General features: G+C 35.6%; 1 protein-coding gene and 1 long non-coding RNA gene across 7 annotated transcripts in view; one reads left to right on the top strand and one right to left on the bottom strand.

Annotated features, from left to right (window-relative positions):
• pard3aa (par-3 family cell polarity regulator alpha, a) overlaps window positions 1-26,466 on the top strand; it is a 652,414-nt gene that overhangs the window by 201,437 nt on the left and 424,511 nt on the right. For all 4 annotated transcript variants that reach the window (XM_073941362.1, XM_073941361.1, XM_073941360.1 and 1 more), the window contains exon 3: window positions 327-510. In XM_073941362.1, the coding sequence (XP_073797463.1) occupies window positions 327-510 (184 nt within the window). The remainder of the gene's footprint in view (window positions 1-326; window positions 511-26,466) is intronic.
• On the bottom strand, window positions 3,694-25,219 carry LOC137489200 (uncharacterized). Of its 3 annotated transcripts, XR_012399647.1 has the most exons (5): window positions 24,457-25,194; window positions 24,242-24,308; window positions 14,604-14,762; window positions 9,456-9,611; window positions 3,694-8,550 (listed from the first exon to the last, which is right to left on the bottom strand). It is a non-coding gene; the product is annotated as an uncharacterized lncRNA (long non-coding RNA). The 3 variants fall into 3 exon arrangements; XR_012399648.1 differs by lacking the exon at window positions 14,604-14,762 and having other exon boundaries at window positions 24,457-25,219; XR_012399649.1 differs by lacking the exon at window positions 14,604-14,762 and having other exon boundaries at window positions 5,786-8,550; window positions 9,461-9,611.

Here is a 26,466-nt window from a genome sequence, read left to right as displayed (position 1 = left end):
TTCAACGTGGGTTTGTCACATTTTTGCATTTTTGAAACATTTTCCTTGTGCTCTGTGCTATTTGCATGTGTTGTGAGAAAATGCAGGAGTTTTCTCAATTAGTTTGCATTGTAGGAAAATGCAGTGTGTTTTTTTAATGAGTTTGTGTTGTGCGGATTTGCAACATGTATGCTATAAAACCGATGAAGATCTTTTCTTAACTTACTGGTGTTTTTTGTTATGCATATGTTCTCTTAAATTGCAGGTTAAGATCTCTCGGCCACCATTGCATTTGCATGTAGTTTTGCTGTATGTGCTGTGATTAATCCAGTTTTCTCCTCCTCCAGCTGGTGGCGGTGTATGAGGAGCAGGACCCTCATCATGGTGGCGATGGCACCAGCGCCAGCTCCACCGGCACCCAGAGCCCAGAGCTCTTCACCAGCACTGAACTCAACTCCAGCAACCTGTCAGCCTTCCAGCCCTACCAGACCAGCAGTGAGATCGAGGTCACACCGATAACACTCAGAACCAGTGAGTTCAGCTTTACACTCTGATTACCCACACAATACACCCCCCCCACCCCCACCCGTAAATCTCGGTGCATTGCTGCTTCATTCAAAATCAGCAGACAGAGGGAAAGTTGTTGGGAAACTTCTGGAGTCTTGGCTTGTCATACACCTGTTTGTGTGTGATCTCTGAGGACTGGAGGTGTGTGTGTGTGTGTGAGCTGCTCTGTTAAAGCTGTGTTTGACACGGGACGCACAGGGACTGACCTGGACAGACAGGCAGGGGCGAGTGGACAGCGGAAATCACCAGAGGAAGAGCTGCTAGAGCACAGACGCACACACACAAACACACAAACACACACACACAAACACACACACACACACACACCCATATTCTGCTGTGGAAAGCACAGGGCAGACTGATATGATCAACTGTGACAATCCAGACACACACACACTAGATACAAAGACACACAAACACACACACACTCACATAAACATTACAGACGGACACACATGATACATGCACACACACATATACAGACTTGGACACACAAACACACATATGTACACACATGCACACACATAACACAAAGGCAAACACACAGACAAACTCATGACACGCATTTAGGACACACAGGCAAACTCACATATGCATCACATACACAAACACACACACGAAGACACACATAAACACATACACCAACACATCTCTCACACACACACACATACACTCAAACACATTAAACATGCACCCACGTATCACAGTCATCAACATAAACACCCATCACATCCACAAACACATGCATCACACATATGTGCACACAAATCCCTTGCAAACTCAAACACACAATGCACAAACTCACACAAACACACACACAAACACACACACAAACACTTCTCCATTTTCCAGTAATGATTAAATCTTCAGGACCTGTTGTTAATAGTGTGATGTGAGTGTGTATGATGTTTGAGGAGTTGAAGCAGACAGTGGCTTTCTCGACACACCTCATCTACAGGTGAGTGTGTGTCCCATATTTCCCACTCTTCTGTTGTTGACTGAACCATTGATTTGATGCATTGTTGTGTTTTGAGAGCTGCCGCGGAGGGAGGTCTGGAGTCCAGCTCGCCTGGTGTGTGAATCCCAGCATCATATCAATCCTGCCAGCACAAATTAAATTCTTACAGAGAGATGTGTGTGTGTGAGAGAGAGAGAGAGAGAGAGAGAGTGTGTGTTTGTGTGTGTGTTTGTAGCATTCTGTACAGCTTTACAGCAGTATGCGCATTGCAATTGTTCCTCTAATGGTGTAAATCCTCCATGCAGTTTACATCTTTCTATCAAATACACCGTTTGATCTTCTGAGATTATATGTAAATATGATCTTCTCATTTATTCTTAATAACAACCGCAAAATATAAGTATGCTAAAAAATAGAACAGCTCCATGCGGTGATGATTAACTCAATTAATAATAATCTGTAGGTTCTGTTATATGAAATGACACTATTCTGATATTAATATAATATAATATAATATAATATAATATAATATAATATAATATAATATAATATAATATAATATAATATAATATAATATAATATGATAAGATATGATATATTATAACATAACATAACAATATAATGTAATAATATAATATAATATAATATAATATAATATAATATGATATATTATAACATAACATAACATAACAATATAATATAATATAATTTTATATGATATGATATATTATAACATAACAACAATATAATATAATGTAATATAATATAATATAATATAATATAATATGATATAATAAAATATAATATAATATAATATAATATATTATAACATAACAATGTAATATAATATAATATAATATAATATAATATAATATAATATAATATAATATAATATAATATAATATAATTTTATATGATATGATATATTATAACATAACAACAATATAATATAATGTAATATAATATAATATAATATAATATAATATAATATAATATAATATGATATAATAAAATATAATATAATATAATATAATATATTATAACATAACATAACAATATAATATAATATAATATAATATAATATAATATAATATAATATAATATAATATAATATAATATAATATAATATAATATAATATAATATAATATATATTTGATTATTTTATAATATACAATTATTATATCTCATGTTTTATTATTATTTTTATTATATTATATAATTACTTTTTTGAATCTATTTATGTGTTTACAGTAAGGCAAATTACTAAATATAATAAGTTAAATATAAATGTATTGATTGGTTGGTTGGTTGGTTGATTGATTTTCGTTTGTTCGTTCTTTAGTCAAATTTGTTTGTTTATTGATTGGTTGGTTGGTTGACTGATTTAGTTCTGTGGTTTGATGGTTGGATGTTTGTTTGTTGGTTCGTTCTTTTATTTGTCCGTTGGTTAGTTCGTTCATTGCTTGATTTGATTTTGTTCATTCGTTTATTTGTGCGTTGATTGGTTGGTTGACTGAGTTGGTTGGTTTGCTTGTTTCGTTTGCTTGTTTGTTCGTTGGTTGGTTAATTGATTTGATAGTTTGATTTTGTTTCTTCGTTCATTCGTTCGTTTCTTCATTGGATGATTGGTTAATTTCGTTCCTTTGTTCCTTAGTTTGTTCGTTGGTTGGTTGACTGATTGAGTTTGTTGGTTTGTTCATTGGTTCTTTCAGTTGTTGGTTGGTTCATTCATTGTTTTATTTGATTTCATTCATTTGTTTGATCATTGGTTGGTTGATTTAATTTGATTGATTGATTTAGTTCATTATTTCGTTTGTTTGTTGGTTGGTTGATTTAATTGACTGATTTTGTTCATTTATTTGTTTGTCCGTTTCTTCGTTTTTCAGTTAGTTGGTTTATTTTGTTCATTTGTTTGTTTGTTCAATTGTTTGTTTGTTTGTTGATTGGTTGTTTGGTTGACTGATTAAGTTCTTTGGTTAGTTCATTGGTTCATTCGGTCGTTGGTTGGTTTGTTGGTTCATTTGTTGATTTTGATTTCGTTCATTCCTTTGTTTGTTGGTTGGTTGGTGAATTGATTGATTTAATTTGATTGATTGATTTTGTTCATTCGTTCGTTTCTTCGTTGATTGGTTGATTTCGTTCATTCATTCATTCGTGTGTTCGGTTGATTATTTTATTTTTATTTATTGAATTTAGACAGCACTGGATAAAGCACCAACGCACTGCACATAACATGTAAAATAAAACAATAAGAGGTAAAAAAGTTAAATAGCAGTAACTGTTTAATGAAGCAAGTGCTTCAAGAGTTAAGAAGATCTGATGAGGAGATCTGATAGGTATTTAGGCGCCAAATTGTGTAGGCACTTAAACACAAACTGAAGAATTTTGCACTGTTTGCTGAAATGAATGAAAAGGGAGTGTAGGATGCCAGTAATGCTCATATTTGTAACCGTTTTTCAGGAATTTGGCTGCAGAATTATGCACCACCTAAAGTCAAGCTACTTACGATTTAGAGATGCCATACAGATGATTTACAGAAAAATGTATGTACGACATGAGTATTGGACACATTAAAAGTTGACTTTTTCATGTTTTTACAAACCAAAACAAATCCACATGCTGTGCTCAAAACTTATTGATCTGCCCATTGACACTGCATTTTAATATACTTCCATAACCAGTGCTCTACTGGACTCACACTGCTGAGGTGCTTCATGTTTTACCCAAATTCTGTGCAGCATGCACCTTTGAATCTCAAAATGTATGGAAACATAGACACGGACACAAACACACTTGCATACACACACACACACACATTGGTTTTTAGTGGTTTATGAGGACTTTATTGGCATTATGAATTTTATCATGTAAAAACCACTTTTTACATGGTTTTACTCACCCCAACCCTCACATCAAACACAATATCAAGAAGAGAGGATGATTTTAAAGGGTTTTGAATTATGAGGACAGCAGGGATGTCCTAATAAGCCACCTCAATTTAAATACAGAGGTCATACCCATGCCATTATGCACATTTCTGTCCTCATAAACCACAAAAACCAGTAAACATGCAGACACACAGGCATACATACACACATTGATTGTCATTTCAGCAATGTGAGCTTCACACACATTGTATTTGGATTTCCCATTATCAAAATCAACTGCACACTGCCGAATAATTGACACACTTGTCATTTTGCAGTGTGACCGTCCTCTTTCAGCATGTAGCATGTTGCATGAGACAAGCAACAAACCACTGAAAAAGCAGTCCGCCCAAGTGCATGATGGGATATCATGTTATACGGCGAGTGAAAGCCGAGCTGGTAATGAGTGCTGCTGGGGAGAGTTACTGGAGCTCAGCTAAACAGATCCAGCAAGAGCACCAGAGAGCAGCCGCCAGTCAGCCGGCGAGCCCCAGGGTAGAGCACCTGAAACCAGCACACCGCCGTACTAATGAGTGCCTGCCTCTCTGAGCCCACCGGGGACCCCAGATCTCCACAAACACCCTCATAAACATCCGCCTGCCGAAAATAAATCCCACAGACCACCCTCATTAACATTCAACACCAGCCAGCACTGTCGTAAAGCTTTAAAGTTTCCTTTCTTTCTCTCCACTTTTTGCAAGATTACGCTCGGGTGTCAGGCGAGTCAGACGAGCGCCTGATTCTGTATAATTACAAGCAAATTACATTCATTACCATAATTTACATCTCATCACCAATCCAATTATTAGTTGCCCTGACCTCTGCTGAAAGATTTTTTTTTTAGATAATCAAACGTAAGGGACGAGTTCTCAATCCCCCCCTTCTCTTACTCCCAAGAAGAACAATCAATGCAAATTTCGGCAAGACGTAACTCTGAATGTGCGTGATTATATGCTTTGAAATGGAGGGCCATCGCGCAGCTGTGATTTCTTTTTTTTGTTATTGCTGGAGTAATATCCTCATCTCTGTTCAGTGCAGCAGGAATTGTAGATTTTTCTTTTTATTACAGAAGTCATCAAGAGCGTCTCTCAGTATTTATCTATCATCAATATAAGACAGCGGGGACGGCTGATGAGGAGTGGTTATCTGTAATCAAGCCGGCCATCGAGGGCAAACTCGGATTCAGAGTCGTGCGGGAGATTTGGAAACAGAAGAAGGCATATCGCTAATCCTGGCTTGAGCAATGAAAGCTGATATATCCCAGCGGTCTGACTTACTAAACTCTGAAAATTAAACAAATTGTTCATAACGTAATTAAATGATTAATCAAATGAGGCTCAAAGATACAACATAAAAGCATCTAAGTCAAGTTTTCTTTATAAAGCACCTTTCACAGACAGTAAGTCACAAAGTACTTTACAGTAGGTGTGGTTTACTTACAAACTAATTTAGAGACGAGCGTGTGCTTATGATTGAACACAGCTGGTCTAGCATTAGCTAATACACAACCCACCAATCAGTAACTCCTAACTCACCAGGAATACTTACGTCAGTATCTTCGTTTTAAAGTATCCCCCCTTCCACCCTGACTCCTCCTCCCTTTCCAGACAGGGTGGCCTGGTGGCCAGTGGTAAGCACTGTCACCCCAAAGCAAGAACATTACTGGTTCATATCCTTACCAATCCAGCCAACGTTTCTCTGTGGAGTTTGCATGTTCTCCCCATGCTCACTTGGGTTTCCGCCAGGTATCCCGGTTTCCTTACACAGTCCAAAAGCATGTGACAGGTGAATTAACCAAACCAACATTGGCACTATAGACAAGTCAGTAGTACATTTCCATAGAAATTCATGATTTGCCCTTTATAAGAGTGGGGAGTTCTCGAGATCTACCTAAGCTCAAACTCCCCTCTCACCCTTCTATCCTGAGGGAACCCCAAGCTCGAGGATCTTTTGAGCTCAGGGCTCTCTCCCAGGACAGCATGCTAAGTACACTTTAATATCAATCATCAGCTAAGGGTGATCTCTTAAAAAGAAAACCGGAAAACAGGTCAAATAAAACAAATCTCTTCTCATCTCATTTTCATCTACTTTTCTGGGGCCGGGTCGCGGGGGTAGAACCCCAGACTTCCCTCTCCCAAGACACTTCCTCCAGCTTCTCTGAGGGGATCTTGAGGTGTTCCCAGGATAGCCAAGAAACATAGTCCCTTTACCATGTCCTGGGTCTTTCCTGAGTGGGACATGCCTGGTAAACCTCCCTATAGGTAGGCGTCCAGAAGGCATTGAAAACAGATGGATGGTCTTTGTCTTTGCCAGAAGACCTCAGAGTCCGGCCACAGGAGTGCTCATGTAAAAGATCTTGAATATAAAGGGAGGCCTAACCATTTTAGTTATATTTGAGTTATTCTGTAAAGACACGTGGCATGGTTGTTGGTGCCAGACGGGCTGATCTGAGTATTCCAGAAACTGCTGATTGATTGGGATTTTCACGCACAACCATCTGTAGGGTTTACAGAGAATGGTCTGAGAACGAGGAAATATCCAGTGAGGGGCAGTTCTGTGGGCGCAAATGCCTTGTTGATGCCGGAGGTCAGAGGAGAATGGCCAGACTGGTTTCAGCTGATAGAAAGGCAACAGTAACTCAAATAAGCATTCGTTACAACCGAGGTCTGCAAAAGAGCATCTCTGAACACACAACACGTCCAACCTTGAGGCGGATGGGCTACAGCAGCAGAAGAGCACACCGGGTGCCGCTCCTGTCAGCTAAGAACAGGAAACTGAGGCTACAATTCACACAGACTCACCAAAACTGGACAATAGAAGATTGGAGAAACGTTGCTGCTCTGATGAGTCTCCATTTCTGCTGACACATTCGGATGGTCGGGTCAGAATTTGGTGTCAACAACATGAAAGCATGGATCCATCCTGCCTTGTATCAATGATGGTGGCGGTGTAATGGTGTAGGGGATAATTTGTTTGCCCACTTCGGGCCCATTATTACCAATTGAGCATGGTGTCAACACCACAGCCTACCTGAGTATTGCTGCTGACCATGTCCATCCCTTTATGAGCACAGTGTCTCCATCTTCTGATGGCTACTTCCAGCAGGATAACGCACCATGTCATAAAGCTCAATCATCTCAGACTGGTTTCTTGAACATGACAATGAGTTCACTGTACTCAAATGGCCTCCACAGTCAGCAGATCTCAATCCAATAGAGCAGCTTTGGGATGTTGTGAAACAGGAGATTTGCATGGATGTGCAGCCGACAAATCTGCAGCAACTGTGTGATGCTATCATGTCAATATGGAGCAAAATCTCTGAGGAATATTTCCAGTATCTTGTTGACTCTACACCATGAATGATAAGGGAGTTCTGAAGGCAAAATGGGCACCTGGTAAAGTAGCCGGTGAGTGTACATCACTGTGCATTTTTGGTGTTATATGTGTGTTATTATTTATTTTTAAAAAGCAAAGCCATAAAAATTTCCTTGATAAAAATACCTGTGTACATGTGGACATGGCCTAGGTCTTACAATGTATACTTCCAGGCAAATTAAACCTTAACTCTGCAGGGACACCGGCACTCCAGGACCAAAATTGGTGACCCCTGCCTTAAAATGAAACAATTGATTTTTTATTTTGTCCATAAAAATATATATCATCATATTGCACAGCCCCTACTGCTGCTCCATCCCACCATAGCAAACAGCAGGTAGAAAGCAGACCAAATTTCAAGAAGAGCACAAATGATCCACCTGGTCTGCGTCTCCCGCTGCTCTGGCATCAGCACCTCAGGGGTGTGTTTGTATTGTTGGTCCAGCGGTGCGTCCCTCAAGAGTGGAGCCGTGGGCCGTTTCCAGTGTTTCCAGTCGCACTGATGTGTGGAGGATATACGGTACATGTAGTTGTGGGTAACATGGGGTTTCCCGATGACACTCCAGATCCTCCGCCATTAGGAGACGGCCTGCGGGGAAAAGTACAGACACCCGCGGGCAGGCCAGCGTTCATATAATCAATTTGTTTTGTGGCTGCCGCTGGGACGCCTCTTCGCCTCGCTTGCATCCTCCATAGCTGCGGTCTGGTAGAAGTCATTAGGAGGACATGCAGAGACATCAACCCTGCACACAATGGCGGTACAGTTGAAGTCAGAATTATTAGCCCTCCTATATATATATATAAAGGACTAATCATTTTGACTTCAACTGTATTAATAGCAGAAGACTAGTGTCTCATATGTTGTGTTACATTATCTGAAGATGTTGTGAGTGGTTTTTAGCATGCAAAGCTCATGTCGTGATCCACAGGCATTGCTGATGGTTCATAGGATGTTGGTTTGAGGTTGTTAATGAGATTTGAGTTGTTGCTATGAGTTCGGTTGTGTGGTTTATAGGGCTACTTTTACACCTGGAATCATTATGCATACATGTGTGTGTGTTATTAGGGTCCTATGAATGTGGCAATGCAGAAAAATAATAATAAAAACAGAATTTATTGTGCAACGTCACTAAAGTTATTATGAATGAAGTCTGACATTCTGCATATCATTGTGACTGAACAGGGCATTTTTGTTCATCACAGACATACTCAAACATGTATGATGGTCAGGCTTTTTTTTTTTTTTTTTTGATCAATGTGCTCTTTTACTATTTGAAGACATGGCCTTTATCTCCAGAGCTGCTCAGACAGTCACTTCACCACTTTTTAAAAATATATCAATTTCAGAATTTTTTCTATATCATATAAACACAGAAGCATGTGGTCTTCCCAACAGCCTGCCAAAATAAATGTTAGGTTTAACTTGAACTGTGACACAAATGTATAATAATAATAATGGTAAAAATAATACAAATAAATAAATAAATATATATATATATATATATATATATATATATATATATATATATATATATATATATATATATATATATATATATATATATATATATATATATATATATATATATATATATATATTATAATAATAATAATAATAATAATAATAATAATAATAATAATAATAGACCTCACAGCAAGAAGGTCACTGGTTCAAGTCTGGGCTGGGCCAGTTGGCATTTCTGTGGTGATCCCAGCTGGAAGAGCGTCCGCTGCATAGAACATATGCTGGATAAGTTGGCAGTTCATCCCGCTGTGGCGACCCCAGATTAATAAAGGGACTAAGCTGAAAAAAAAATTGAATAAAAACAATAATAATAATCATCTCAGACACACACACACACACACACACACACACACACACACACACACACACACACACATATATATATATATATATATATTAGTTTCAAAATATTGACAAGAACAACAACTATTGTTATTACTATTATTGTTGTTATTATTAATATTACTATTACTATTATTATTGTTGTTATTATTACTATTATTATTATTACTATTATTATTATTACCATTATTTATTTATTTATTTTATTTTATTTTTTTTAAATATGACTGTTCTTCTTTCATATGGAATTAACTCATTCTATAGATTCTATATATTATTCTATATATTATTAATATTATTATTACTATTAATATTATTACAACTATTATTATTATTATTATTTTTATTATTACTATTATTATTATTACTATTATTATTATTATTATTATTATTATTATTATTATTATTATCATTATTATCAATGCATTTGTTCATTAGATAGTTTATTCTATATTAAATGTAATTGATTTCATAATTTGAGCTGATTACATGCAACATTTTTAACTTGTAAACTAAAACTTGAAATGGCATGCTATGATGCAAGCTTGTTCTTCTAATTCTTGCATCACTTTCATCACTCTCTCTCTCTCCAAGCCTCATGGTTCTGGACCAAAGGCTTTGACACCGTCTTGCTTTGCTTTAATGCGTGGAGCAGAATCAGTGGGCTGATATGCATGGCTGAACGTGTCTAATTGGCCATCTGTTTTGTGTTGTGTATTTGCAATTGTGTCATTTGCACCGAAGATCCAACCGTCACGTCTCCTCATGCTAATCAGGCTAGCCCTGGAGCTTGCTAAACGGGCCTCCAACCAGACATCCAAATGCCCTGAAACTGCCAGCTGAATCCACGCGAGGTGCCAGTGGCCTTTTACAAAGTGACTTTTTGCTCTGTCATTGAAGTGTCTTTCTGGGAGCAGTGGTTTATTAGCTGTGTCGTGTCTTCTTCTGCTTCCATTAGCAGAAATGAGCATGCAGGAGTGATGCAGACCTCAGTGTCGCCTTCATAAGCAAATCTACATCAGACTATTAGTCATAGAACACTAAAAATGTCATTATTTGATCTAAAGCGTATCAAAAAAGCCAGTGGTGTTAAGTTTTACTGAAAAACTAACATCTAAAAAAACCTAATGATTAGCCAATCAGAATCTAGAATTTCAACAAACAGAAAATACTGTGGTAGAGTTTTAAGTCACACATGTCTATATTTAAAGCATATAGTTGTTATTTTATCCGCCAGAGTAGTTTTCCAAGAGCGTCTACTACACAACCTTGATGTCTCCCATTGTTTTCTGTCCTTCTGTGTCTTTCTCCCGAAGCATCGATCGAGGTGTCGTTGCCTCCATCCACCTCCATTTCACCCCTCGGCTTCTCCTTTCCCTTGTCAGCACTAATCGGCCAAGTCAAGTCCTGCGTAAGAGAGCGGCACATGCAGCTCTGAGCACTCTGTTAACTGCGTGGAGGATCATTATGGAGCCAGATCAGTCTCAAAAATGATGCATTTACAAAATGAAATTTATATATATACACACAACACAATTTACGTTAATAAAATCCAATTTGTACATTCAAAACACAATTCATAAATACAACACAAAATTTGTGAATCACAAGTAAAAACCATCAATATTTTTCCCAAATTATTTAGATTGTGTATTTTTGAATCTGATTTTGAATTTACGAATTGGATTTTTGTTTTTCAATTTTGAATTGGATTTGCATATTTTTTCGTGTTTTGAAATTATTAATTTAAATTAGAATTGTTTTGAATTTACAAATTGGATTTGTGTATTTTTGAATTGTGTTTTGAAATTACGAATTGGATTTGCGCATTTCTAAATCGTTTTTTAAATTTACGAATTGGATTTGTGAATTTTTTTAAATAATTTTTTAAATATACAAATTGATTTTGCTTATTTTTTAATCATGTTTTGAACTTACTTATTTTAAATTTGAATAGTGTTTTGAATTTACGAATTGAATTTGCATACTTTTTGAATCGTGTTTTGAATTTACGAATTGCATTTGTGTATTTACGAATCGGGTTTTAAATTTATGAATTGTATTTGCATATTAAAGAATCATGTTTTGAATTTCCGAATTTAAATTTGAATCGTGTTTTAAATTTATTGCATTTGCGTATTTTTGAATGGTGTTTTGAATTTACGAATTGGATTTGTGTATTTACGAATTTGAGTTTTGAATTCATGAATTTGCATATTAATAAATCGTGTTTTGAATATACAAATTGGATATGCGTATTTTTAATTGTGTTTTAAATAAACAAATTGGATTTGCGTATTTTTTAATCATCTTTTGAACGAATTTAAATTTTAATAGTGTTTTGATCTTACGAATTGCACTTGCGTATTTCTGAATCGAGTTTTGAATTTACGAATTGGGTTTGTGTATTTATGAATCGAGTTTTGAATTCATGAATTGTATTTGCATATTAATGAATCATGTTTTGATTATACAAATTGGATGTGCGTATTTTTAATTGTGTTCCGAATTAGATTTGCGTGTATTATGAATCGTGTTTGAATATGCAAATTGAATTTGTGTATTTCTAAATCGTGTTTTGAATATACGATACAAATAGGATTTGCATAGTTATGGATCGTGTTTTGAATTTACCAAATGGATTTGTGTATTTTTAAATCATGTTTTGAACTTTTTTTGTATAGAACATTTTCAGGCATGTTAACAATAATAGTCTCAACGTGTGTCCTGTTTTACATTTTTAATTTCCTAATATTTCTAATAGCTTCTGAGAATTCAGAAAGGTCCACGTATTGATAAATAATGTTATGATAGCTGTTTTAACATTAATAAATGATTGAATTGCCTGTTATTTCAGTAGTAAATTAGTTTGACAACAAGCAGGAAATGTTTATGGGCCTATGACATCACCACATTGAAGTAGTCTATACAGTATGTGACTTGTGTTGTGGACGTATGAATTATATATATATTTTTATAGTACTAATTTTAAGACTGATCTGGCTCCATATATCATTAGCAATGTCACCCAGTCATCTGCATTCACCGGGCACGTCGCATTTCAAGCCCTTAATTCAAAGGCTGACTACAAAGCGACGTTCACTTCAGTGAGATCAACCCTGTGAATACAAACTAAGGCGGGATCGCTTTGGTTCTGCCAATTCCCGTGGTGCTGTCAGAATAAAACACCCACATCATTTGTGCTCGTATGTGTTGAGGAAAAACACGCAGAAGTCAAAACTCTGGAGTTCATTAGAGTTCATAGTGAACACGTCTCCTCGGCTCTTTGAAAGTTTTTCTGCGCATTTTGTCTTTTTCTTTTGGGTCAGAAGTGGGATCGGCTTCATCAGATCTCTCATTAATCTGCTAATGATCGTGATTAGATGGCGGGACGCTCTGTTTCCTGTTCAGACTCGCAGATCTAATGCATCTACTATCGAGCTCTCTGCACAGTGTATAAGTGACTTTAGCTTGGACTCGCAGCTCCAAATCATTGCTGGTCTTGTCGAGTGTTTGTAAATTGGTGAGTTGATTTGCATGCGTGCTTGAGTTTGGGCAGCCGTCGCCTCGGGCTCCTGCGGGCATCACTGACTCTCAGGAATGGTGTGTTTTTGGAGCTCATGTCTGGAGGCTGTGCTTCACTTACTAACCATAAGACACCCACACTAACACAGAAAAACAATGGAATGAGGTTACTTAAACCATGAACAATTCCTGTTCATTTACTCACTCACTGGTCATCTATGATGTAGGTGACTTTTTGTCTTCGGTAAGGCATTAAAGACGATTTTGAGATGATTCATTGGTGATTTATTTATTTTTTTGTACATCAGTTCTGTCTGGATCTTGAGTCTGATTAACTGATAGTCGTGTGATATTTTGCCAGTGACATCACACAAATGCCTCTTCACCCTTCACCTCTGTGTATTACTCCGCCCACATAGAGACAACAACAATCAGAGAGATGCTACAGTTTGATAAATATTACTGTTGTTAGACAACAAAATGTACTTTTGAGGCTTTTTCAGTTGAGAATGTAGTTGTTTAGATTGCAACTACGCAGTTTATTTGTAAGAATAGTACCTATTTTAAAATATTTACATTTTCTGAGAGAACTCGTCGGCCTATGGCCTTGTGCCAACACCTCCCACCAGTGCTGATATACAGCCATGTCGCACTGCTACTCGTGTGGTTTTGCTCATATATATAGATTCTTGATGAATAATAAACATGTGCAACTGAGTCTAAATCAATACTTACTTTGTACAAACTGTTCATTTAGAAGTGTAGGATGCAGGATTGACTCCTAGTGGTTGAACTATGTATTTCAGTCTAAATTTAAATATTTAAGAGGGTTTTTTTCCCCTGGCCCAGTCAATGACTAACTCAACCCACATGCAGGTTGCCAGATTTCAGCCTAAAGTGCGGAAATATAATCAACATAGGCTCATTCTGAAAACGTAGCTCTATATACAGTTCTGGAGATTGCAAATCATGTGGCCAGATGAACGTATGCTGCATTTCGTCTGTAAAGCATATAGTTTTTTTGAGGAAAAATAAACACATACAATTGGGTCCAAATCAATACATGCTGTGCATTTAAAGGTGTAGCATGTAGGATTTACTCCTAGTGGTTGAATAGGTATTTCAGTCCAAATTCAAAACATTTAAGAGGGTTTTTTTCTCTTGTCCTATTCATTGACTAGTTTCACCCACATGCATGTTGCCAGATTGCATCCTGGAGTGCCGAAATAAATATAATCAACGTAGGCTCATTCTGATAACGTAGCCCTGTATACATTTCTGGATTGGCCTCTGGTGGATTTAGGCGAGAACAGCTGGCACTCGCGACAGAAATTTGAGATCTCAAAAAGCAAACACAGTGACCTCAGGTGGATTCACAAAAACCAAAACTGCAAAAAAATATACCTCCTGAGATGTACTTGGCAATGTCCTGGGATGTCTTTGTGGTTCCTAAAGCCCCAGTATATTGATGGGGACTCTATACTGTCATTGAGCGCCGTCTTTTGAATGAGACGTTAAACTGAGGTCCAGACTCCATGTGGTCATTAAAAATCCCAGGATGTCCTTAAAAAAAAAAAAAAAAAGAGTAGGAGTTTAACCCTGGCATCCTGGCCAAATTTCCCCACTGGCCTCTGTCCATCAAGGCCTCCTTACCATCCCCATACCATAACTGACTTCATCACTCTGTCTCCTCTCCACCAATCAGCTGGTGTGTAATGTGTGTTCTAGTGCATTATGGCTGCCGTCGCATCATCCAGGTGGATGCTGCACACAGGTGGTGAATGAGGAGATTCCTCCTAAAAATGTGTAAACCGATTTGAGTGTCCAGAAAAGTGCTATATTAATGTAAGGAATTATTCCTATTATCATTATTATTATAAAATGCTCGACATTCTTGAAGTTTTCAAAGCAGAATACCTTACTTTAGCATTGTTTTTCAGATAAAAAAGTATGTTCACTTAACATGTTTCTCAAATATCTACAAACATATGGTATTTTATGCTATAGAAGAGTCAAAAACGTACACACAGCACCTTTAAATAGAAAATAACAGCAGATCGTTGACCTTGTGTGTGATGGATCTCCTACTAATTGAAATGCTCTATCTTTTGCAAACTAAGTTGTCAGCTAGAAAGAGAAATTGGAAGAGAAAGGTGACTCCGCTCACATACTGTCAGCTTCACAAATGAGAAAATACACACGGACATGGCTGGAATTTCCTGGGAGTACATGTATCGCTCTGCAAACCCTTAAGTGCTGTTTGTTTTAGTCTTGGTGCGAGCCCTCCTGTTTTATTATAGCACTCTGTCATAGGTGAACTCAGCCTATGGCCAGATCTTTACTGATACGGTTAAGACAAAAAATAATAATGGCGTCATTAAGAAGAGGGCTTTTTTTGGCTCAAGAATCGCTGCTTTGATCTTGAGGAAACATTTTTCCTTGGTTGTTATTTTTGTTCATGTACACGGTGGATTTGAGGCCGCATGGGAAAGATGAATCGATTTAACAATGTTCAGAGTCTTAAAGGGATAGTGCACCCCAAAATGTATATTTACTTTTTATTTACTCGCCCTGCTCCGGTTTCCCCCACAAGTCCAAAGACATGTGCTGTAGATGAATTGAGTATACCGTAGTGTATAAGTGTGTGTGTGTGAATGAGAGTGTATTGGTGTTTCCCAGTGATAGGTTGCAGCTGGAAGGGCATCTGTTGCATGAAATATATGCTAGATAAGTTGGCGGTTCATTCCACTCTGGCAACCTCTGATGAATAAAGGGAGTAAGCCAGGGGTGTCCAAACTCAGTCCTGGAGGGCCGGTGTCCTGCATACAGTAGTTTAACTCCAACGTCCTTCAACACACCTCCCTGGAAGATTCTAGCATTCGTAACAAGAGCTTAATTAGCTGGTTCAGGTGCATTTAATTGGGGTTGGAACTAAAATATGCAGGACAGCGGCCCTACAGGACCGAGTTTGTCTGGCTGTTTTTGTGCCTGTTGCTCTGAAGCACCGACCAGACGGTAACAGTTTGAACAGGTAGTGTGCTGGGTGCGAGGCGTCCTCAATGATTTTGCGAGCTCTTTTACTCACTCTGGAAGAGTACAGTTCTTGACGTGTAGGAAGGGTAGTGCCAATTATGCGTTCAGCAGCAATATTACTGGATTAGTAAATAATTAACCAACACTGTACAAGCACTGTTCATTTTTGTCATGTTAGGAAATACAGTAACTAAGAAACTGTATTGTAAAGTGTGTCTTTTTCTTATGCTGAACACAGAAGAAGATATTGTGTAGAATATTGATGTTGAACGAATGCTATGGAAGTCACTGGTTACCAGCATATTTCAAAATATCTTCTTTTGTGCTCAACAGAAACTCAAGCAGGTTTATGACAAGTGAAGGGAGACTAAATAATGAGCGAATAGTCAGTTTTTGGGTGAACTACGCCTTCAAAAAGTCCTATTTTGAGAAGCAAAAGAGTAAAAAAGACAGTTAAAATAATGTATGAAAGGAAACTCCTCTGCAAACACACTCTGTATTTAGTTTTGTGTTGATTTAGGACTTTTTTCCCTCCTCCATATCGCTCTCTCTGGGGAATAAATGAATATTTGCCACCAACGTTTACTTTATGAAATGAGGAAAATATTGTCTTCTGAAAATGTGAAGTCTTCAGACTGGATTGTGTACGTTAGACAGCATGGCTAGAATATAAATGTTAAAAACTGCTCATAGTAAAGTGGAAACACTTAACAGTAAGCCTAAATGAAGAAAAACAGGTATAGTAATTTTCTAGTAAATACTACAGCATGTTTGAGTCATACAATAGTAAAGTAATTAATCTGTTGTGGTAATTCTGTACTTGTTATGGTAACACAACATCTACAATTACCCACGTTTTCCACTGCCGTATATTATACTACAATACTCCACAGTTTACTGTAGTAATTCTAAAGTATATTGCAGTATAACAAATTTATAGTAACTACTACAGCATTTTTGAATTATATAAACATAAGAGCTAAAAATTTCTGTAAGTCCTTTAAGAAGTGTGCTTTTAATCCCTCTAGTCCAGCGGTTCCTCACAAGGGGGCTTCAGCGAGCTTTGTGGGGGAGTTTTTAGTCGTTTCTTCAAGACAGCGAGTGACTCTGCCGTTCTGATGCAGTTAGGGAGTTCATTCCACCAACTGGGCAGATTGAACGCGAGAGTTCGGGAAAGTGATTTCTTCCCTCTTTAGGATGGAACCACGAGGCGATGTTCATTCACAGAACGCAAGTTTCTGGAGGGCACATACATCTGCAGAAGTGAGAGCAGATAAGAAGGAGCAATGCCAGAAGTCACTTTGTAGGCAAACATCAGAGCTTTGAATTTGATGCGAGCAGCAACTGGCAGCCAGTGCAAACAAATGAGCAGCGGAGTGACATGTGCTCTTTTAGGTTCATTAAAGACCACTCGTGCTGCTGCGTTCTGGAGCAGCTGAAGAGGTTTGATAGAGTTAGCTGGAAGCCCGACTAGTAGAGAGTTGCAGTAATCCAGTCTGGAGAGAACAAGAGCTTGAACAAGGAGTTGAGCTGCATGTAGGAAACACCGAACCCCCAACTATATTATTTATTCCCTTATACACTAGTGTGAACACTGATATTTTTGTTATTAATTTAAAAAAAGGGCCAATTTAAAGGCCAAAGGCTTACGTTTTTAAGATACAAATGGCCTACTGGTGTTTTGGTTTATATTTTACATTAGGCTTTTATTTGCGCATAAACATATCTAGACATAGTAACAAACATACTGTTTCTTTGACAACAACATTTTTTTTGTCATCATTACTGCAAACTTTTTTGAGCAGTAATATCATTAAATGTGGAGGGGGACCTCACAATATTTTCCAGGGGAAAAGGGGGTCTCAGGCAAAAAAAGGATGGGAACCACTGCTCTAGTCCACTAGTCTGTCAGCACATTCTGTTGTACACTCAGTTATTATAAGCATGGATTTAAACCAATTGAATATCTTTGACTTTTAAAAGCATTCGTCAGTCGCAGTTAGACACAGTTTCAATAACTGTTAATAATGAAATATGTTCAACATTTCTCTAACTAGCAAGTCATCAAGCTTCTCATTTCCCATTTTCATGGTTTATTTTATGGCTAGTAACTGTGACTTGGCATTAATGCGACATCTTTTCCCGTCACTGCGTCTTCACGCTCCAAACACTGACTAAAACACCACTGGAGACCGAAAACTTGAAGGCTTTAATCTGAGAACAGATTGAAACATTATCTGCCTCCAAATGACAACATCTGCTCATTAAACTAATGTCTGTGTGTCTGAACCGAACATTAGTCTTCGTGGGTTCCTACTTTTCCCTCCATGGATCCTCTTTGTCAGCAGAACAGTTGGATTTTCCCAGCTCTCCGTCTTTTCATTGTTTTTCTTCTCCTCCGTGAATCCACACATGTGTTTTTGACTAATGCAGATCACTTAAATGGGGTTTGCATGACAGTTCAATAAGTAATCAACATGGACAGACCTCATAGTGTGCTTTCCTGTGGTTTACAGAAACATTCGATGGGAAAGCTGCAACTAAGCCAATGCTGGAGTCGGGGATGGCATAACAATGTCTTTCTTATATGCGGTTGATGTTAGGATTATTCACCCCCCGTATATCTTTGCCATGATGACAGTAAATAATATTAGACTAGACATTCTTCAAGACAATAATATTCAGCATAAAGTGACATTTAAAGGCTTAACTAGGTTGATTATGGCTAATTTAGGGTAATTAGGCAAGTCATTGTCAGATAATAGAAAAAAAAATTGCTTAAAGAGGCGAATTATATTGTCCTTAAAATTCTTTAAAATCTAAAATTATTTATTTATTTATTTATTTATTTATTTATTTATTCATTTATTTAATTAATATTGTTTTCTTTTTTTATTTTGTTTTGTTTAATTTTATCTTTCATTATATTTATTTATTTATTTATTTCTATTTTCATTTATTTTATGTTTATTTAATTAGTTTGTTTTATTTATTGATTTTGTTTTTGTCACAATCACCAGCAACCTAATCCTGGCACCTCGCTGGTAAACACAGATCACATAGAACTACAAATCCGCCATTTTATGGACTACAAGAGGCAATCATGCACTACACACACACACACACACACACACACACACACACACACACACACACACACCAGTTACTGATCTCGTTTGATCACACTCACGCACCTGATGCTTCTTGAAGATCTATTTTATTTAATTTTTTATTTGATGTGTTTATATATGTATTTATTGTATTATTTGTTTTTTTATTTTATTTATGTTTTCTGTTTATTTCATTTAATTGAATTTAGTTTTATTTGTTTTGTTATATTTTATTTTTCAGTTTATTTATTTATTAAATTATTTTAACATTTCTGTTTATTTATTTATTTATTTATTCATGTAACTTTTCTATTTGTTTTGTTTTACTTATTTATTTTGGTATTTAATGTTTTTGTTTATTCATGTATTCTTTCCGTTTAATTTAATGTTGTTTTGTTTGTTTATTATGTTTTATTTTATTTATTTTTTGTTTTATTTATGTATATATTTTTGTATTTATTGTACTGTTTATTTTTTTCAGTTTATTTTGTTTTATTTTAGTTTATTTTTCATTTTATTTATTTATTTAATTCATTATTTAAAAATATATTCATTTATTTATGTAATTTTTCTATTTACTTTTTGTTTTATATATTTACTTATTTTATTTCATTTCATTTTTCAGTTTATTTATTTATTTTCTTCGATATATGCCATTTTATTTTATTTGTTTATTTAATTTTTTCTGATACTAAGAATAAAACAGTCATTAAATTCACATTTACTCTTTTCTGTTTCCTTTTCACCACCCAATTCATTTCTTAAATAAATTTCCCTCCCACTCAATGTCCATTCCCACTAATGATTTGATTTCACAATTAAAACCGATTGCAGTGTTGACTATAAGCATTAATTCCTTATAGCGCAGCAGAAATGTTTGGTTAAAATTTAAAGGCTTAACTTTAGGTTGAAGTTGGGTTAATTAGGCAAGTCGTTTTTATAACAAGTGGTTTTATAACAGTGGTTTGTTCTGTAGACAATCCAAAACAAATATTGTTTACTAAGGGCAGTAATAATATTGAATGTTTTTATTCTAGCCGAAATAAAACAAATAAGACTTTCTCCAGAAGAAAAAATATTATCAGACACACTGTGAAAAAATCCTTAATCTGTTAAACGTCGTTTGGGAAATATTTGAAAAATAACAATAATAAGAGGAGGGTGAATAATTGTGACTTCAGCTGTATACTGTTGTTGTGGAGCGTGGGAGAAGTGGAGTGCTTATCTTTTCAGTGCTTTTTCTTCATGTTTAATGTTGTTTCTGTCACAGATAAGCACATTTACTCTTTCATTTGACTGAACATGAGCTATTCCAGACCCTTCTGGCCCTTGTTTGGAAATGTCTTGCTTAAGCATAAAATATTTGCTGGTTATTTTTACACCACTTGTGGGAAAAAAAATGTTGTCTTTCGAATCTTTTCCACTAATGCCACTTTAAATATGTCTCTTTTCTACTGATGCGGTACATTTCTGATTAGTACGCTATAAAAAAAGGCTGTGAATTCAATGGTTGAAAAAAAGCTATAAAAATGTTACAGTAAAAATCTGTAACCATGAGGGGAAGTTGCATTCGACATCAGTCTTTCGCGAAGAAAAACAAAGCAAAGCAGTACAGGTCTCACACATATGCATAATAATTTTATTTATTTATTTATTTGTTTATTTACTTGTTTTTGTTTTATTAATATATTTAGTTTAGTTTTATTTTATTTTATTTTTATTAATATTTTTTGTTTATTTATTTATTCTGCTTATTTTATTCATTTATATATTTGGTTTTGCTATTTTATTTTAAAAATCTTTCATTTTATTGTATAATACATTTTATTATATATTTATTTTATTTTATTTTATTTATTTCTGTTTATTTTTATTTTGTTTTATTTATTTATTACCTTATATTATTTTCTTCAATTTATTTTATTTTATTTTTCATTTTATTTATTTATTTCTATTTATTCTGTTTTATTTATTTAGTTTTGCTTTATTTTATTTTATAAAATCCTAAATTTTTTTTATTCATTTATTTATTTATTTTGTTTTGCTTTATATTATTTTATTTTATAAAATCCTTAAATTTATTTATTCATTTGTTTATTTTTTTATTACTTTTTTATAATTTTCTTAAATTAGTTTGATTTTATTTTATTTTTAATTTAATATATTTATTTATTTATTCATTTATTCATTTTTTCATTTATTTATTTATTTATTTTTTTATGTTAACTTTATTTTGTTTTGTTTATTTATTTGTTTTTTATATTTTTTTATAAAATATTTTATTTATTACTTTTTTTATTATTTTCTTCTTCTTTTTTTATTTTGTTGCAAATTATTAAAAATTTAATTCACATTTACTCTTTTCTGTTATTTGACACCTACCTTTCAACACCCAATTCATTTCTTACATTAATATCTCTGTTTCCCTGCCACTCCATGTTCATTTTCACTTATAAACAAGTTTGATTTCACAAGTAGAACAGATCGCAGTGTTGACTTAGCATTGATTCCTGCTCTTATGAGTGAATGTTTCTGTTTCTGACTAGCAGTGGGACTGTCCCAATATATCCTCTAAAGGTCACTTCAGTATCGAGGGAAGGTTTTCCTGGTACAGTATTTACATTAGTGGAGCAGTGGACCGGTTATAGCGCAGCAGAAATGTTTGTTTAACTGATTACCCTGGTATTTCCACTCAGTGTTCAGTAAATTACTCTCCCACGTGCGAGTCTGATTGCCGTCCGCAGCATGTGGGAAACGTCAACCCAGATGAGTCAAGATTTATTTAGCAAAATACAGACTGTTAAATGCTAAATGTTAAATAATATCAGTCTTTTCTCTAACACCATGATAAAACTGCTGGAGACACAACAAGAAACATGGTGTATGTCTTCAAGAACTAAAACTGAAGGCTGAATCGTGACAGTCAGTTTCAGTGTTTTTTTTTTCAGCCTCTCTCCTTGAGTCTCCTCATCTTTTACGCTCTTGGTTGGACAATTGTTTTCACTTCTCATTCCTCATCGCCAGTCTCACCCTTTCGGTCTACGGTCTTCAACCTCTCTCATTCCAGTCTGTCAAACCGCACGCAGTCGCAATGGTCCGGCGCTCATGCGGGACGCTCACTCTTTCTCTACATCGGCCTCCAAATCCTCCCTGCAGTCCTTCTTCCCAACAGAAAGAAGAAATCAACACAAACTGAAGATAAGCCTCGTTCAGGAGTGTGTTTCTCAAGCAATAGCAGAACTTAATTCTTAATTTAACATGTCTTTGGACTGTGGGGGAAACCGGAGCACCCGGAGCAAACCCACGCGAACGCAGGGAGAACATGCAAACTCCACACAGAAACGCCAAATGAGCCGAGGCTCGAACCAGCAACCGAGCGACCTTCTTGCTGTGAGGCGAACATGCTACCCACTGCACCACTGTGTCGCCCATTAAATAAACAACAAATAAATAATAATAATTAAAATAATAATGACAAAAAATACACACTTATATTGCAAAAACGCATATTACATTTCTTTTGTCCTGGCGGAGTCTAACAGACAAGCCTTCAGTCCTAGACACTTAGAGGTTCCTAAATAATCAAAGAAAGTGTCCCAGGTCCGATAAAATAGAAAAGGTTTGTTCTTCAGAGCTGTGGAGAAAGCCTCGAGTGTAATTTTGCTGCAGACTGCAAGCAGACATTGAATTAAACTGGACGGTTCTTCATTAATTCACTTCACAAGGATACACTTTCAAGCAAAGTAAGGCAACGCAAGGCAAGGCAAACTTTATTTATGGAGCACAATTCTACACAACCGTAGTTCATCCAAGGTGCTTTACAATAAAATAAACTAGACAATAAAACAAAAACAAAATAACTGGTATTAAAATACAAGGAAATGTATATGTTTAAAAATAATACTAAAATACAAGTAAAAAATGTAAAATAATAATAATAATAATAAAATAATAATAATAAAATAATTTAATAATAATAATAATAATAATAATGATGATGATGATAATAAAACAATAATAATAATAATAATAATAAAATAATAATAATAAAATAATTTAATAATAATAATAATAATAATAAAATAATAATAATAAAATATAATAATAATAATAATAATAATAATAATAATAATAATAATTAATAACATGCATGCATCACTAAAAGGCAAGAGAGTAAAAATAAGTCTTTAAGTTAGATTTAAAAGCATCCAATGAAGGAGAAATCCTGATGTTCAGAGGGAAACTGTTCCAGAGCCTTGGGGCCGCAACACAGAAAGCTCGATCACCTTTTGATTTGCAGCGAGACCGAGGGACAGACAAAAGAAACTGGTCATGGGATCTTAACGGTCTACAAGCTGAATAAGGCCTAATAAGTTCACTGACATAGGCCGGTAAGTAAACCAAAATATGTAGAGGATCTCTGTTCCGAAAATTATAAGGATCATCATCATTGAGGCCCAGTTTAAAATGTGTTTCTAAAAATGTCTTCCAACTAAAATAGAGAAATGAGGCTTTCTCCAGAAGAAAATAGAAATATTCAATAAAACGCTTTGAAAATGGTCATCATTTGTTCTTAAATAAGAGGTTAAAACTTTGCATTTAGCTGTATGCATTATCTGCTTCTAAACTTAGTCCTCAGTGGATCTCTCTTTCTTTTTTGCACAAATTTCAATACATTCCAGCTTTCCAAAGGCTGCTTTCCTGAACATAAAAGCTATAATGCCACCTCCTTTAGGGAGACATTTTTGCACCCTGGTGTCAAATGCAAATTTATCCTGAGATATAGTCAAAAGAGATCCCTTCTTAAACCTCCAGAGATATCAATATGGATGCTCTGGCGACACTCTTTAAGAAAACGGTTCAAGTAAAGAGACATTATTTCATATTTTATTAACTCACCCCTTCAGTCAGACTCCTCTGCACCCTTCAAACCTTGGCCTCCTTGAAGAATAGAATAGTCATCCAGCTGAAAGAAAAAACCAAGGTCGCGTTTTCGTAATATCCAAAGAAATTATGCCTGATTTAGCCAATCATTTCATTTGCAACATATGAAATGCGACAGAAGGAGGAGAAAAAAAAAAAAAAACGAAAGAGGAATTACGGCCTTGGCCTACCTGTCTGTGCTCATCATTTCTCCGGCTGATCAGTATTCCTCGCACTCCTGGTGCTCTCCATTACCCAACACTGGCAGCCAGTCAGGGACACTTTCCTTTGGCAGGTAAGCGGCCCGCAAGGACAAAATGGACACACGGGCAATTTAAATGATTGGAAGCAGTAAGTAATATATTAGAGAGGCCCGTGTTTGAAAAAGTCTGAAGTAAATTGTGTGTTATTAGTGCCAACTCAGCGAAGCAGAAAACACAAGGTTTATTGAGGAGCCAGTTAAAGCTGGAGATGATATTGTGCGGCGTTTTCATGATGACTTTAGATCTGAGGGTGCATCTGCATGACAGCAGTTTACTTTTTATGAACATTTGTATTATTAGATCCCCAAAGTGCAGTTGTGGTATAAAAAAACAAGCAAACAAACAAAAACATTTTATTTTTAGTCACAATGCTATTCACTAACCATTAACTAAGACTATTAGCTGTTTATTAATAGTTAATAGGGTAGTAGCTGGATTTAGCTTCATATACAGTCATATACATTTTATTTATATATTTTAATATACAGTCATTATCTTAATAATAGGCAGGTAATAAGCCAGTAGTTAATGGCATGAATTGTGAAACACAACAGTGTTATCGTGTTTTTTGTTTTTGTTGATGAAGATCAAATGGCTTGCAGATCCTTGCCAGTTTATAGGTCCTTCACTGGGCCTTTTCCCTTTAGCAAAGAAACCTACCAAAGACATCCTACTCGTCTTACTTTCTTACTAAATAATAATAATAATAAAAAAAAAAAAAAAAAAAAATATATATATATATATATATATATATATATATATATATATATATATATATATATATATATATATATATATATATATATATTAGGGGTGTCACGATTTCGATTTTTAATCGAAATCGATCTAAATTTATGCTCAATTTCGATTATCGAATCAAAAAATAGAATCGTCGATGCTGCCACGCCCCATGTCACGTCAGCTTGGCTTGCCAAGCGGGAAAAAAACAGGCTTGTTGAAGTGCTTGTTAAACTGCAGAAGCAGGAGACCCGTCGACAGAGCTTAAACCCTCTCCTCTTTCAATGAAGTCGCCGGTGTGTAAGCATTTTGGATTTCCAGTGAGTTATGTTGACAACGTTCGTGTTGTCGACAAAAAAACACAGTTTTGCAAGCTCTGCTATGTACATATTACGTACGGTTCGTCCGATAGACAACACCGGCATCGCGTTCCTCCGCCCGCCCCCGTTGCAAATCCGCTCGCTAAAAGTACACACTCAGGCCCTGTTTACACTGTCTTTGTTTTTAAATGGCATTTTAGAACGACAACGATTTGACATCCACAGTGGCGTGTAGCATTTCTGAGCAGCCCTCCTTCCTCTCTACCTCTGAAAATGCACATCACGTGACCACACAGACACAGACGCACTCGCAGCCATGCGCTCGAGACAGCAGGTCCAGGCAGTCAGAGGACTGCTTCAATCTTTCACTCACTTGTACTTAGTCATTTTAGCGAACACCTCAGATACTGTTGGCTGGTTCCTGTTGGTTGTGCGTCTTTTTTTACCGACGCCATTATAACGACACAGATCACTGCCTATTCACGAGTCCCGCAGAAAAAGTGATTGACAGGTGGTAATTATGTGTGTGTCTTGCCTTTATTCATTTACTGTATGTTTATGTACTGTATGATTTGTTTATGGGTATAACAAAGACTATGCAGGTCAGGTAGTTTAAACGGTAGGCTACAAATAATTAATTGGTCATTTATTAATTATTCATAATCGAAAATCGAATCGAATCATGCCTTTAGAATCGAAAATGTAATCCAATCGAGGATTTGGAGGATCGTGACACCCTTAATATATATATATATATATATATATATATATATATATATATATATATATATATATATATAAATTTACACAATTAGATATACAATATCTCATTTTATCCTGCTAAATATCTACACATTTTAAAATCAAAAAGCATTTTCTA

This window comes from Danio rerio, chromosome 24, assembly GCF_049306965.1.
Source record: "Danio rerio strain Tuebingen ecotype United States chromosome 24, GRCz12tu, whole genome shotgun sequence".
In the NCBI taxonomy this organism is placed as follows: domain Eukaryota; kingdom Metazoa; phylum Chordata; class Actinopteri; order Cypriniformes; family Danionidae; genus Danio; species Danio rerio.
Note: the sequence above shows the minus strand (reverse complement) of the source record. Positions and strands in the feature narration are given on the sequence as shown.